Genomic DNA, 13,510 nt, shown 5'->3' on the forward strand with positions numbered 1-13,510 from the left:
TCCCTCCACGTTCGCCCTTCACAGTCTATACTATACCAGTTCTTCCGCGCTGCATATGAAATTGTAGTTCGTAAGCATCTGCGGCAATAGTTAGCACATGCAATATGAACTGTTTCATAGCTTCCACAACCTGCGATGCAATAACCGGATTCACATGTCCTGCCAGCTGGATCGCGATCCCTAACCAGGACTTGCACGCCTCCATGTCGCTCTTGCTGTACAAATCCACCCCGTGATTCCACGCCGTCGTCGCAAGCCAGTGCACTTCCTCGCTCGGATACCGCAACTTATATGATTCCGTGAGTTGCAACCGGACCTTCGCGAGGATGTCCTCCGCCATTTCTGGGTACCGCGGCAGCGAAACCGACACGAGAATGCGCAGCCATCGTGACAGCTTTGGAATATCCGTCGCGTCGTCCGTGAGCGTCGCACGTAGAATCAACTGTCCATGTCAGTATATGGTCTCGAAGCACTGAAATTATGTCGGCGGGTACTTGTAGAACACGGAGAGATTCTAGAATTGTTAGTACAGCCATATCAAACATCGTCCAACACATTTCCTACCCTCTACCGGACACGATAACGACGACAACAGTATGTCCACAAAACTCTCGTAGATTCTCAGCTCAGGCTGCAGCTGCACCAAATCCTAAATGTATTTCGTCAGCTCGTTCACAACTATTTTTGTCGAGGCGGTTACAAGAGTGATGTTAACCAGCTCGTGCCAGTTCTCTAGATTCGCTGTAGCCTCAAAGTCAAACGACATCATGGAAGTCATCTTTGCACACAAGTCTGACTCGCGCGCTGCTCGGTTCGTTGCATCGGCATCGTTGCTCTCAATTTTGGACGTGAAGTCTGTGTACTCCATTCGCGCTTGCCGGAACAATCGTACATTCTTGCGGCACAACTCGTATAGCTCTCTCTGAAGAATAATATCAGTAACACATACAGGAGATCACATGAAATAGCAATACCTGCTCTGCTATATGCAATTTTCTACGCGCCAGTAGTATCTTCGCAGACGTCGCCAAAAATAAAGCGGCGCACCTCTGCCACAAAATCAACTCCAATATTTTCATCTCTCCTTCGCTTGTCTGCAGACTGTCCTTTGCCGTCACGACGTCTTCGTATGCTTCCAAAAACTTGAGACTCAAGTCAGCAAGCCTGATTGTCGCCTCACATGGCCACGATTTGCATCCCTTTAGTGCTGCATTGTACGCGTTCCGTGCAAACCACTCGTACTCGTTTTTGTCGAACTTCTTGCTTTGTGAATTGGCCAGCCGCGATTGCGGTTTAGTTAATGAATATGCTGTGTGTCGTTAGCATGTTATAATACATGTCATCAGGTCCTCTCGCCTCTTTCAAAGTAAGCGCAAAGTCGGTCAATCTGCTCCACTGATTCTCCGCTCTCAGCAAGCGTAAGCGTGTGCATTCTGATAATGCATCTCAGCAGCGCGGGCACGTATATATCATTAACACTTTCACTAATTTTGTATCCAGCAGTAGGGCCAGTCCATGCCAGAAGCTTTTGTAATATCAGATCCATAGCACGGAGCGTAACTGGCTTAATATTCTTCTGTTGCGCTTCCATCGCACATGCGCACAAGATCTTGGCGTCTTCAGCAGAAGCTGTGAACATGCGATCTAGGCACTCGAGTGCTGCATTCTGAGTCAGTCGTATCACCCCATAAATATACCGCACCATATGTACCAGACTGCGTATCTTGACTCGCGAGCGCGGACTTGAACAGTATGTACTGTGTCATAGACGAATCTTGTCCACTTCGTGGCATGCTTCTGTATACACTCGTAATCTGGGAATATTCTTGTAAATAATACTGACACAGCATTATTTTACTGATATCCCGTTAGTCTCCAGCTTAAATTATCGGTTGGATATCTGCCCAAACCGTTGTATCTTAGTCCGATTAGAATCATCACTTCCTCGCAAGACGCTGTCTATGGACAACGAGAACCACTCGAGTGCCGTCATGTAGTCTTCGCGCGCAAAATAGGCTGTTGCGACGCTCCAGAGAATCTACATCTCATCAGTCTAGTGGTTTGCGTTTGGAAATAGCAGCACTCACACTTTGGCTGCTGTATATAGCATTCTTGGATAAGTCGGTAGAAAGCAGTCGTTCCAGTTCTGCGTTGATCAGCTCGCTCCTATATCAATGGATTTCGGCGTAGCTTACCTCCAAATAGCTTCCGAAGTGGACCTAGAGCGTCTGCAGAGCTACTCTGTGCAAACCGCGCCGCGAGGGCTAGTCGGCTAATAAATACACGCTGAAACCATTCAGTTTGGTCTCTATAATCGAGCTTCTTAGTGAGAAGGTAGTCGAACACCTTGCAAGCATTGTGGGAGCTGTAGTAGAGTATGAGTAATCTCAAGGAATATATGCAAAAGAGTGGGTGAAAAACTACCTCTCTTCGGCAAGAGAGTCGGCTTTAGACATAATTCTGGACAATCTCATTAATGTTGTAAACGTCAAACGTAGTCTTGTTGCATACATCCTGAAAGAATTGTCGTTCAAATTTCCGCAGAAGATCATTTGCATAATAACTAGATTCCTTGTTAGAACCAATGTAGGTTGATAGAAACTGCTTGACATACCATCTGACAGTGCATCCGCAGACCCGTTCTCTTTTGCCAAAATATCGTATCGCAGCACCAGAGTCCATATCGTACTTGGATAGTCCTCATCCATACTCTGCAACACTGCCTTCGCTCTTTCGATATTTTCCGGCTTGTCGGTGTTGTACAATGCCTTGACCAGATTTCGCATTACGTTGAACTGCAACTCGGCCATGCCGTCACGTATTTCGTCTTCGCCGGCGATATTGAGACTCTTGAACATGTCAGTCGCGCGATCGAGCCATTGTGCAGCGTTTTCAAACTCCTTCTTTTCGAGATGATCGGTGCCAATATTGAATAAAATTTCCATAATATACTCGACTTTTTGATCTTGCAGTCTCAACTGTGCTGACGAGACCAGGGATGCAAACTTCTTATACCAAATCTCCATGAGATCCGCGTTGTCGCTCTTCCATGCCTACAGGGGTTAAAATTGAATGTGTAGAGTGGCATCATATCGGCTTACAGCGTAAACTCGTAGCACAAAGTATTCTGCAGAAATCGCGTTCCACTGGATCAAGTTCTTGGCAAACTCGCTCTGTGACACAGTCTCATAAACCTGGTCGCATGGTTGGCATATCATCAAGGATAATAAAGACATCAAATACCTTTGGAATCCGCGTCAATATCTTCATCAGAGATTCATCTGCGTCGTTGTCTACCAAAGCCAGTAAGAAGACTTGAGCGTGAAGCAGACATTGTGCTGCATACCGAGACACATTTTCAACGATTTTATATAGCATTTGAAAGTCCGGAGTCCGTCGGTACTTTCACTGCTTAACTTCTCGACACAGTCGATGAGCAAACAGGCGGCGGTCCTCACTGCCATTGATTAGCGAAGCCAACGTTTGGCACTATAGGACGAGCACTAACCGGCACAGATCAAGACTTTGTCGGTTATATCTCTCTCGTCCTGTCTGATCATCACTGTAGAGAAGTTCCACAGCTCGACGCTAGCACGATCCAGCAAGGCCGAGTCTAGCGAGGTGGTGTATCGTCCCTTTGACAGAGTCACGACAAGTTGCTCCAGACGCATGATGGTGCCGTCAACGAGCGTTTTCGAACACGCGCCATCAGTTGGATGCGCTGCAAGCTTCCTTGTAATTTCTTGTGCTGAGTCTAAGTACAGGTAAAAATCGTTAGAGCGGGCCTGTACGGTACAGAAGGTCTCACGGTGATCCTACCCAGCAGTGCTTGTAGCTTTCTATCCAGAACTGATTTCGAAAGACCAGAAGGTTGTACTTCTGTGATCTCATCGTGTGTTTGATTGGCCATGACGAAGGCGCAGTGAGTACTTGTTTGAAATCGCGCCAGAGCGGCCGCCTGTACGCGTCGGTGTCGCGTCGCGTCGCGTCGCGTCGCGTCTACAGACAACGCTCACGTGATCTGTGCTGAGACCATGCCTCTCTGTGTAATTCAGGCGTCATTTCGTTGCTATAATGGGAGAGGCTCAACTGTACACGCGTCGCTGCATGGTTAATTGCATGGCGTCATCAATCAAACCATATCAGAACTTCAGTATGAATTCCGTCCGCGCTCGCAATACTTCTTCTCCGAATCTGACTCCATTTAAGTAGCTCCTGCATTCTGCAGTCGCAATAGCGGAGAGTGTCGAACTCGGTACGATGCAATGTTATACCATTTGGTTCGTTTAGTCCGACTTCACAGTCACGTCATCATAGCTCTTTCCTTGCAATGGCGAGCTCCACTATTCCACTATTCTTGCCCAATCGCAAAGCTGAATCCGCATCAGTGAAAGTTTATTATCAAACCGCATGAGTAAAAGACTCATAACTGATAACGCAGCTGTTGTTGTTCCTGTTCCTGGTAGTTGTTGCTCTTCAGTGAATGGCATAGTCTTCGTCATATCTGTCAAGCAAAGGCTTGTTCTTCGTTATCACCTGCAGCAGAACACGCCGTCACGATGAACACCATGCAATATATTTCAGTCAGTTTCTGTCTTACATTTCTCAGTGAAGATTTGCATGAACTCGGCGTTTAGAACCATTAGTTCGTACCGGGCTAGTAGGAGCTTGTAATCGAAATTGGAACGACTCTGGCAGCTGAACACAAGCGCCTCCCTTTGCAGCAGCCGGAAATGGGTACAGCAACAAGTGAATTATAGTTATTTTCAAGCTAGTAACTGTCGTTTGCCGTGAATAGCTGCTGTAGACACTAAGTTAAGGGCCCTGTAGCGATATATGCGGAGAAGTGCACTTTGCGATCTTAAGAAAGCGACTTCAAATCGTAGTTTCAACTTGCTTCTTCACCGCGAACTTCACCTTATTTCTCATCGACGTTGAATCGTCAACCACTGCAGAAGTACCATCACACAAGCTGTAACCGCGCCGGCAATCCAAGATCTTAGATTTATATTTGCAAGAATAACTATGCTAGTAGAGCAAGGCGTCAATCGGTTAGAGGTCTTAAAACTCAGCGCGTGCTTGTTCGTTCGCTTGTGGCAAACTGCGTGAGGGATGTAGCCCCAGATAAGATCAATCTTGCGATTATTAAAGTAGCGAACTAAATCTATTATAAGCAGTTTACTTTCTTCGTTGTGTAGTGTTCCACTACACAGGTGCCTCGATAGTATGAGTACACAACGATGGCTGCCGGCTACCACCAACCGTGTGGTTGTGTATACTTGTGGCTCAGGCTAAGTTTGTACATCCCGGTCACTAGCTGTCGCTTAGTCGGATCCTGAAGAATCCATACCCATTACCGTGGCTCATTTCCATCTCTGTTGAAGGCCGATTCTTGAATTCCTCTGCCGACTCAACTGGTAGTTGCTCAATGTCAGATGCCTTCTTGTCGTGTACTGAAGACTGATTTGAGATTGATACGCCAGGCTGGTGAAGACTCAGCTAAGCCATGCATCCGAGGTGCTGCTGGTGTAATCTGCTGCTGCACATCGGCCCGATCACGGTACCGCACATGTTTTGGTATAAATACGGAATTCCCTCGCGAAACTTGCACCGCAGATTACCGTGCCTCTCTAACTATCGCCCTGGAATTGTTCAAATATGAATAAATTGAATCTCAATGCATACCATCTCTTCCGCTGAATGGCATGACTGGCGGGTGTAGACAACGTGGCGGGAATTAATACGGCGACGGGATCGGACGCCGTGAACACCGGTGTTTCAACAGATATGTACGGAGCTGGAGTACACTAGTGCCAAAGATGCATTTGATACTTGCGCCACATATATGGCTAATCTTGAGCTAACGAAACGCAGAACTACGAGCCGCGACGTGCTCCGGAGCAATACTACAGCAGCCTCTTGCCCTGCGGCTCAGGCCGCTGCAACCCCACTCCGCAGCAGACCCCTGAGCAGCTGTGTGGCCTGTGTGAGCCTGATGTGAGAAGAGTGACTCAGGCCCCATGAGTAGAATTCGAAGTCCAGGTCATTCTAATCAATTACCGCATTCCACTATGCATATAACGATGACCCCATCACAGTCTCTAGGGCATTTCCAAACATGCCGCGCAGCGGAATGGTGGTCGCAAATCTGCGGGGACTGGTAATGGCAGAGAACATGGCAGCGAACGCGACCGCGAACATTGCTCGCTCAGCGAGCTCTAGTGTCCGCGTCTGCACGCGTGGGAGAAATACGCCAACAGCGCGAGGCATCACTGTTGAAAATCTCGTCAGTGATTGCGGTTTTAACAAAACGTGAAGATAACACATACCAAAGAGCGCCAGTTCTCCTCTCCGCCGTGTGCTCTCCAAGAGAATACCTTTCACATAAGTCAGCATACAAGCGTGCGTAAAGAGCTGAAATACGCACTCCATCCACACAGGAAACAGCCAAAGGCTGGTCCGAGAGTGTTGTCCCATCGAGTCCGATTGACAGATGGAAACAACGAGGGTCCGAGTCTCGTCCTCGTCAAACATACTGGGTACCACGAGAGCGCGACGAAGGCTCCAAGAAACGATGCGGATGCGGCAGAGCTGCGGAGAACGCCAATGATGTCACGTGCCGAAACAGGCCGTTGGCGGAACTTGCGCCGTAGAAAAAGTAGTAGATTGAGCGGGAGGTAGATGGAGAATGCGCTCTTGAATGCCTTTGAGAACCGCCAGAGGGCGTGGAGTTCGCAGTTTTTCGTCGAGTTTTGATGGACAACTACGCAGGGTAGAGGAATCGAGATCGCCGGATCCCCGTACTCCGCTGGAAGCCCCATGCGGATGCAGCTGTCGGCAAGGATGTGACTGCAACCAGTATCCTTGCCGTAGATAAACTTGCCCTGCTGCGCGAGACGCAGGAGTTCTAGTAGTTGGGTATCAAAGTCAGCGAATTTAGTGATCCAGTGATTGTACGACTTTGGCAGACGCAACGGATGGTAGAACCAAGCGTACATGACGACGGAGACAGATGCGACAAAGGCGAGAACGTCAGCCCTGCCCTCGAGCGCGGTTGCTCTGGCTGGCGAGATGGCGAGACGCAAACGCAGGAAGCGGCGAAAGCCATAGTCCAGCGCGGCAGTGACAACAAACAGCGTGCTGTCCATGGTGCGACTTGGTTCGTGGACGTGCTCTGGATCTGCGCTCTGAGTGGAGGAAGCGGCGAGCTTGCGCAGTGTGCTGCTGCGGAGCCGGAACACAAAGCCACTAGCAAGCATTGCAGAGAGAAAGGTGGCAGACGCATCGTATTTCGCAGACGCCGTAAGCCGACACAGGAGCAGCCGTGCCAGCCGGCTCAGGGTGACCGAGGATCCGAGCAGGGCGCCCCAGAAGAACGATATTTCGCTGGTGGAGAGCGCGGAGAGGAGGATGTGTCGCAGCTTGCAATATAGGGTGTGAAGGTTCTGGCGGCGGTTCTGAACTGCGCCCACGACGACGTTGAGGACATGGGGGACGACGGCGGCGGCATAGGAGAGCAGGAAGGCGCGGCAGGCACTTGGGGGGGTTAGCTGTGGGTAGTGGTAATGGTAGCACATAGCACTTACGGAGCAACGGTGGGGACAATAAGGTCGCGGACAACTGCGAGCGCGGTATGGTCACGACGAAGACTGCGGACGGTTGTCAGCGCCATGGCTTGCCGGCAGTAGACTGCCGAAGTCCGCCGGGGAAAGAACGAGTGGACGTAGACGTGGGGAACAATAACTGTAGATCGGGTTCGGGTTTCAGCTTCTGCATAGGCTCGCAAGCGCACACGTCCAACAGACAGGTAAAAAATAACGTTTTACATCCACAGATATATCTAATGTACAGAGATAAACGCATTACAACCAGACCCAAGCGCAGAAACAAATGACCACTATGCCACGCGCTCAGCGTGCACCTCATAAACCCAGGACAGAACATAATGTTACAATAGACAAAGAGAGCGGTAAGACAGTGCGAAGCACCTCTACAACTCCTGGCTAGGGCCACCCTTGGTAATCTTGCCTGACTTCTTGGGCAACAGATTCTGGTGAATGTTAGGGAGGACACCACCCTGGGCGATGGTAACGTGTCCAAGCAGTTTGTTCAACTCCTCATCGTTTCTAATGGCAAGCTGGAGATGGCGAGGGATGATGCGGGCTAACTTGTCAGCACGTGTTGAGAAACAAACAAAAGCAAATGACACATACTCTTCTTGTTGTCACGAGCAGCGTTACCCGCCAACTCCAGGATTTCAGCCGCGAGATACTCAAGGACGGCGGCAAGGTAGACTAGACGCGTCAGTGTCAGCAGTAGATCGAAATAGAATCAGCGACGTGAAGCGTATAAAAGGAAGCCAAATGCAATCGGAGCGAATCAGAATAAGGCGGACATACCGGGAGCACCGGCACCGACACGCTGGGCATAATTGCCCTTGCGGAGGAGTCTGTGGACACGACCGACAGGGAAGGCAAGACCAGCCTTGGCCGAGCGAGACTGGGAGGACTTGGAACCAGAGGCGGCCTTGCCACCAGACTTTCCACCAGAAGACATTGCGATAAGATGGATGGGGTGGTGAGTGTAAGGTGTAAAGAGAGGCGCGGTGAGCAGGAGCGATGAAGGGAATGAAAGCGCGGGCGGAGCGGGGCGGGCGTGCTTTATAGTGCGGTGGGCTCGGGAGCATCGGCCGAGGGGCTTGTGTGTCAACTCCAGCGCGCGGCGGCGCGAACGCTGAATACTCGTGCTGTTGATGCGCCGCGCCGCAACACAACTATAAATACCCGCCTGCCCCCCGCTACTCCTTCGCTTCTGTTCTCTCGCTTTCAACTGCTCTCCCTCTTCTCCGCCACGCTTCGCTCGTCCACCACTTACAATGCCACCAAAAGCTGCTGAGAAGAAGCCCGCCACTGCCGGAAAGGCCCCCGCCGGCAAGGCTCCAGCTGAGAAGAAGGAGGCTGGAAAGAAGACCACTGCCCCCTCCGACAAGAAGAAGCGGATGAAGTCGCGCAAGGAGACTTATTCGTCCTACATCTACAGAGGTTTGTGTTCCCTTCCGATTTATTTTCGCTCAGATCTAGACGCGTCTAACACCTCACAGTCCTCAAGCAGGTCCATCCCGGTATGCGCTTATCTTTGTTCACGCGTCATCCTCTGCCTCTGATTGGCTGGTCATCCGATCCCGTCCATCCGATCTCGCCTTGCCTTCATCGGACTGGATCTGCGTGATAACGCGTTTTTCGATCTGTCTTTCTGACTCTTTTAGATACCGGTATCTCCAAGCGTGCTATGTCCATTTTGAACTCGTTTGTCAACGACATTTTCGAGCGCATCGCCACTGAGGCTTCTAAGCTGGCCGCTTACAATAAGAAGAGCACTATTTCTTCTCGTGAGATCCAGACTGCGGTCCGTCTGATCCTTCCTGGAGAGTTAGCCAAGCACGCTGTTGCTGAAGGTATGTTTCCGCAAGTTACTATTTTAACATTTTCTAACTCCTTCACAGGCACCAAGGCGGTCACCAAGTACTCCTCCTCGTCAAAGTAAGGTTACGATATGCAGTCGATCGTTGCAGTGTAATGGAAATATATGGTGTACTTGTTTGTTGGTTAATGGTTTCATGGGCTGGTTAATTTCTCGAAGTGACGCGTCGGATATTCCTTGCGCTGAGCTGCTGTGTTTTATTAGTTTTTGTCTTGTACATTATGTGTTGCTAGCTCGAATATTTCATTATAAGAACATGAACTGAGTGTATTTTTAGACTGTTTGATATTTTATCCCATGATGAGACGCGTCGTATTTATAACTAGCGCGTTTTAAAGATTGCAGGTCTTTCATAACGACGCGTGGGTACATTTTCGCGACGTGTTTTCATAGTCAGTTGCAATGATATCTTCAACTACCAAGAACTTTTAAATGCCTACCCCAATGCTCTCTATGTTACAATGCCGACCTCATCCCCGACGCGTGATTTCCACGCGCTCCACAAGATTCCCGCCGAGTCGTGCCATCTCCCACACCATCGCCTCCACGTTCGCCGTTGCCATCCCACCGCCCTCTGAAGCCGCTGGCTTCGTCGAGTAGCCCAAATACACCTTCCACCTGCGCTCTGCCAGCAATTTCGGGTCCCAGATGCCCGCAATCATGTTCTGCTTTCTTCTGTTCTGGAACAGCAATACCGCGCCCTCGTAGGTGCATTCCAGCTCGCGTAGGTACAGGCTGATCGGGCTGCATAGCGAGGTTGTGTCCGGTGGGTATGTCATCGTCGTTGTCATCATCGATTTTCCTAGCATCGCCATCCTACCGCCCTCGTCGCCGTCCTCCTCGCCAAACGCCTCCTCGTCGCCAGCGTCCACGTGCGCCTTCAGGTGAATAACAAAGTCGAAGTCCGCCAGCGACGAGATAAACAGCTGCCGCGTGACGCGAGCCAGGCCCTTCCCGCCGCCGTTCTGCTGCTCCTTCAGTAGATGGCAGCTCGCGCGCGCAAGCGCAGTAACTCGGCTGGCGACCACCTTGTGCGGCCTGCTCTGCGCAGTCCACAATGTGCCGCTTGCCTCGTAGTTCACCGCGACGAACCACGCGACCTGGTTAAATTCTGGGTCGTTCGCGCGTTGCTGCTTGAACCCGTCCCGCGCGGCCTGAATTTCCGCGAGGTTCATACCGGAGCCGCTCTCGCCACCGCCCAAATCGAGGATAATCGGCTCCGCCCGCCAGTCCCAGCGCGCGAGGAAATAAAGCACGCGCATGAACCCGACCGTTGCATTTGCGGGTGGTGTCCACGGGAACGGGCGCAAAAACACCGCCAGCGTGAGTAGCTCAATTGTGATGTCGTCGATGTGCGACGACAGCATGTGCGCTTCGAACCACGCCTTCACGCGCCTGACCGTTGGCGATAAGAACGGGAACCGGTGGCATTGCGTCACGAACTCAGTCGAGTGCCGCGCAGCGCCCACGAAGTCGCGCTGCAGGTGTCGCAACGCGCGGATACCGATGTCCTTGTCAGTTTTGTAGTTCTTGAACATGATCGCTTCGCGATCCGTTTGGATCCGTACGCGGTATGCGTATCCGCTAGAAAATAGCACGTCCATGAACGCAAAGTTCTCAATCGTATTTAGATCCCGGTCCAGACCAACCCGTGTCGTGATGGTGTTGTCGATCCGCGTGATCGACTCCGACAAGCCGAGCAAGAATGCAGCTTTACTGTGCTGCACAGCGGTTAAGTCATCGGGCCACTTCGTCGACGTCTCGAGTTCTACTACTACATCTGAAAAGTCGTCGTCCACATTTGTAACATCGTACTCTGCCGGCGACTTAATGCTCGCGTACCGCAGCCGTGCGGATGTTGGCAGTACCGCATTCACGCGCAACGGCAGATCGTCGATGTCGATCAGCAACTTGCGCAGCTGCTCAAATTCATTCAGGTTCTTCTGGAAATTCCCAAATGCACCAGAGTCGCCGAGATAGGAGTCCGCAAGAAAGTATTTGCTCAGTCCATCTCCAACAACTGCCAGGTCCTTCGTCGAGTTCTCGCCAAAATGGCGCTGCATCAGGTAAGTCACGATCTGGAAGCACACGCTCCTGTCGCCGTCTTGTGGCTCCCACACGACGCTCTCCTCGATCGATCCATCTTTGAACCTGCGCAGCTCCGATTTTCGGCCCCAGAACTTGCGGAACTCGGCCGAAGTGACCTTGTCCTCTGCCTGCGGCCCGTGGATCACGAGCTGCTCGCTGAAGTCGGTGTTCAATATCAGCCCGATCGAAAAGGTGGCTTGTGCTGGTATTGTTGGCTTGCGCGCCGTCAGCTCAAACGTCGTCGGCTCTGCATATTTGATGGAAATCAATTTTGCTCTATCACCGAGTCCGCGCTTAAGAACCTTGTATACCCGCGACGTCAGGTACGAGGGATAGGAGGCATTGAAAATGCGGCCCATCTCGCGGAACGCCTTGTCCTCAGTCGGTAGCTTTAGCGTGATGAACATGTCGTACTCGTAGATCGTGCTCTCGACTTTCTCCAGGAAAACAGAGTCAAAGTCGTCACCGTTGACGTCGTTCAGCTCCTGCACGGTGAGCGCAGCCTCGTGACGTAGCTGTTCTTTGTTAGTGTCAAGAGTGGACCTCTAGAAATTGGGACTCACCTTTTCGTATGACGACGGGCTCATTCGCCAGAGGGCGTTCAGATTGATGTCGTTGTTGATAAGCACGGGAAGTTCATTCATTGTCGGAACTTGTGGCGCCTCTTTCGCCATGTAGACCGGATTCGCCACGAGATCTGTATTGGCTAGGTAATTGAGCGTCGCCTTGAACAACTGATAGTTACTGAATCCGCGCGACAAGATCTTCGAGCCTTGGTGGCCACTACTGCCTGTATGCAACAAGCACGCCATGAGCAGTGAGAATTCCCATGAGCTAAATCCGCCGCCCCCGGCGTCAGACGAGAATCCGCGCTGCTTGAGCCAAATATCAGCGAGCTTGCACGCGTCCTTGAATCCATCACAGGACTTGGCAGCTCTGTGCACAAACACGGTGTTGGCAAAGAACTGCATGTCACTGAGAATCGAGGAATTGTAGGACGGCGTGGGCAAGAGAGGCTCGTCTGTGCCGTGTGAGTAGCGCACGCAGTTGTGTGTCGGACTGAGCTTGGACACAGAGAAGACGGAGACGTCGATGCAGGGGATGATGCGGATGTAGCATTTTGCTTTGGAGAAGTCGGAGTCAGAGTCGTCCTTTACAGAGTCTAGACGAAGTACGGGACGCAGATGGTCGCCGTCGAGCAGCTCATAGGAGAACTTGAACGGCTGGGGATCCAGGAGGTACATGTACTGCGCCATGTACGCAACATAGAAAGCGCGCTTGTGGAAGTAGCGGTAGTTGACAATGTCCTTTTCTGAAAATAACTCGGCCGGCATGGTTACGGCGATGTCGACAGGGAACTTCTGCGGACTCTTGATCATGGTTTTCTGCACGTACTGTCCGACGAGATTGAAGTCGGTCGGCGTCTCATAGGTGAAGCGGTACTGGGCTTCCGTGGGTGGTTGCGGCTCGGGGAACGGGATCTCGAGGCCGCTGGCCTTCATGAACTTCTGTGCCTCTGAAATTAGCATGGGACCAACGCCTTCGCTGAGCCCGGGGATCTGTTCGATGATGCCTTTGATCATGTGCAGCACCTTGTCGATGACCTTTGTCCGGACTTCGTCGACGGTGAGCTCGCGCAGGAGCTCGTCAATCTCAAGCTTAAAGATATTTGACTTGTAGAGCTGCGCAGCCTCGTGTAGATTGCGGAGATCATCGGCGAGGTGGGTCGCAGCTGGCCGGCGTTTGGCGCGCTTCTGGGGAATGGTGTTTGGGAGGAGGTCGTGGTTGCGGTCGCTTGCATCGCCATGATCATCACCGCTGTCGTCGCTAGTAACGATAGTAACACACTCCTCATATTGAGGCTCTTCAGCGGCCTCCGTGCCGTCTCTCTTGCGCTTGGGGGACATGGCGGTAGCGAGTCGTGAAGATGTGGCAGTTCGCG

The 13,510-nt window shown here is 51.4% G+C and overlaps 5 protein-coding genes across 5 annotated transcripts; 1 reads left to right on the forward strand and 4 right to left on the reverse strand.

Annotated features, from left to right (window-relative positions):
* Positions 1–30: 30 nt before the first annotated feature.
* V1518DRAFT_426947 (meiosis protein SPO22/ZIP4 like-domain-containing protein) lies at positions 31–3,910 on the reverse strand (the record flags this gene model as incomplete). Its single annotated transcript, XM_066906011.1, has 20 exons — positions 31–78; positions 131–442; positions 495–514; positions 565–649; positions 701–922; positions 975–996; positions 1,048–1,309; positions 1,357–1,659; positions 1,712–1,857; positions 1,911–2,038; positions 2,088–2,146; positions 2,196–2,365; positions 2,425–2,460; positions 2,512–2,563; positions 2,615–3,053; positions 3,102–3,194; positions 3,244–3,293; positions 3,347–3,457; positions 3,509–3,754; positions 3,820–3,910. 20 exons carry the CDS (start codon positions 3,908–3,910, stop codon positions 31–33), a joined length of 2,895 nt encoding a protein of 964 aa, XP_066759651.1.
* A 2,002-nt stretch (positions 3,911–5,912) lies between these two features.
* On the reverse strand, positions 5,913–7,905 carry V1518DRAFT_415516 (uncharacterized protein). Its single transcript, XM_066903828.1, has 4 exons — positions 7,587–7,905; positions 6,428–7,536; positions 6,330–6,377; positions 5,913–6,272 (listed from the first exon to the last, which is right to left on the reverse strand). Exons 1-4 carry the CDS (start codon positions 7,670–7,672, stop codon positions 6,070–6,072), a joined length of 1,446 nt encoding a protein of 481 aa, XP_066759652.1. The 5' UTR covers positions 7,673–7,905; the 3' UTR covers positions 5,913–6,069.
* An 85-nt stretch (positions 7,906–7,990) lies between these two features.
* On the reverse strand, positions 7,991–8,556 carry V1518DRAFT_426949 (histone-fold-containing protein; the record flags this gene model as incomplete). Its single annotated transcript, XM_066906012.1, has 3 exons — positions 7,991–8,163; positions 8,214–8,294; positions 8,400–8,556. 3 exons carry the CDS (start codon positions 8,554–8,556, stop codon positions 7,991–7,993), a joined length of 411 nt encoding a protein of 136 aa, XP_066759653.1.
* Positions 8,557–8,828: 272 nt separating this feature from the next.
* V1518DRAFT_415521 (histone-fold-containing protein) lies at positions 8,829–9,905 on the forward strand. The gene is made up of 4 exons (XM_066903829.1): positions 8,829–9,041; positions 9,101–9,121; positions 9,266–9,454; positions 9,503–9,905. Exons 1-4 carry the CDS (start codon positions 8,876–8,878, stop codon positions 9,541–9,543), a joined length of 417 nt encoding a protein of 138 aa, XP_066759654.1. The 5' UTR covers positions 8,829–8,875; the 3' UTR covers positions 9,544–9,905.
* On the reverse strand, positions 9,868–13,502 carry V1518DRAFT_383032 (Nrap protein). The gene is made up of 2 exons (XM_066901668.1): positions 12,132–13,502; positions 9,868–12,083 (listed from the first exon to the last, which is right to left on the reverse strand). The coding sequence occupies exons 1-2, from the start codon at positions 13,473–13,475 to the stop codon at positions 9,951–9,953; spliced, it is 3,477 nt and encodes a 1,158-aa protein (XP_066759655.1). The 5' UTR covers positions 13,476–13,502; the 3' UTR covers positions 9,868–9,950.
* Between the last annotated feature and the right edge of the window lie 8 nt (positions 13,503–13,510).

This window comes from Limtongia smithiae (genome assembly GCF_038497785.1).
Source record: "Limtongia smithiae strain NRRL Y-17922 unplaced genomic scaffold V1518scaffold_5, whole genome shotgun sequence".
NCBI lineage: Eukaryota > Fungi > Ascomycota > Lipomycetes > Lipomycetales > Lipomycetaceae > Limtongia > Limtongia smithiae.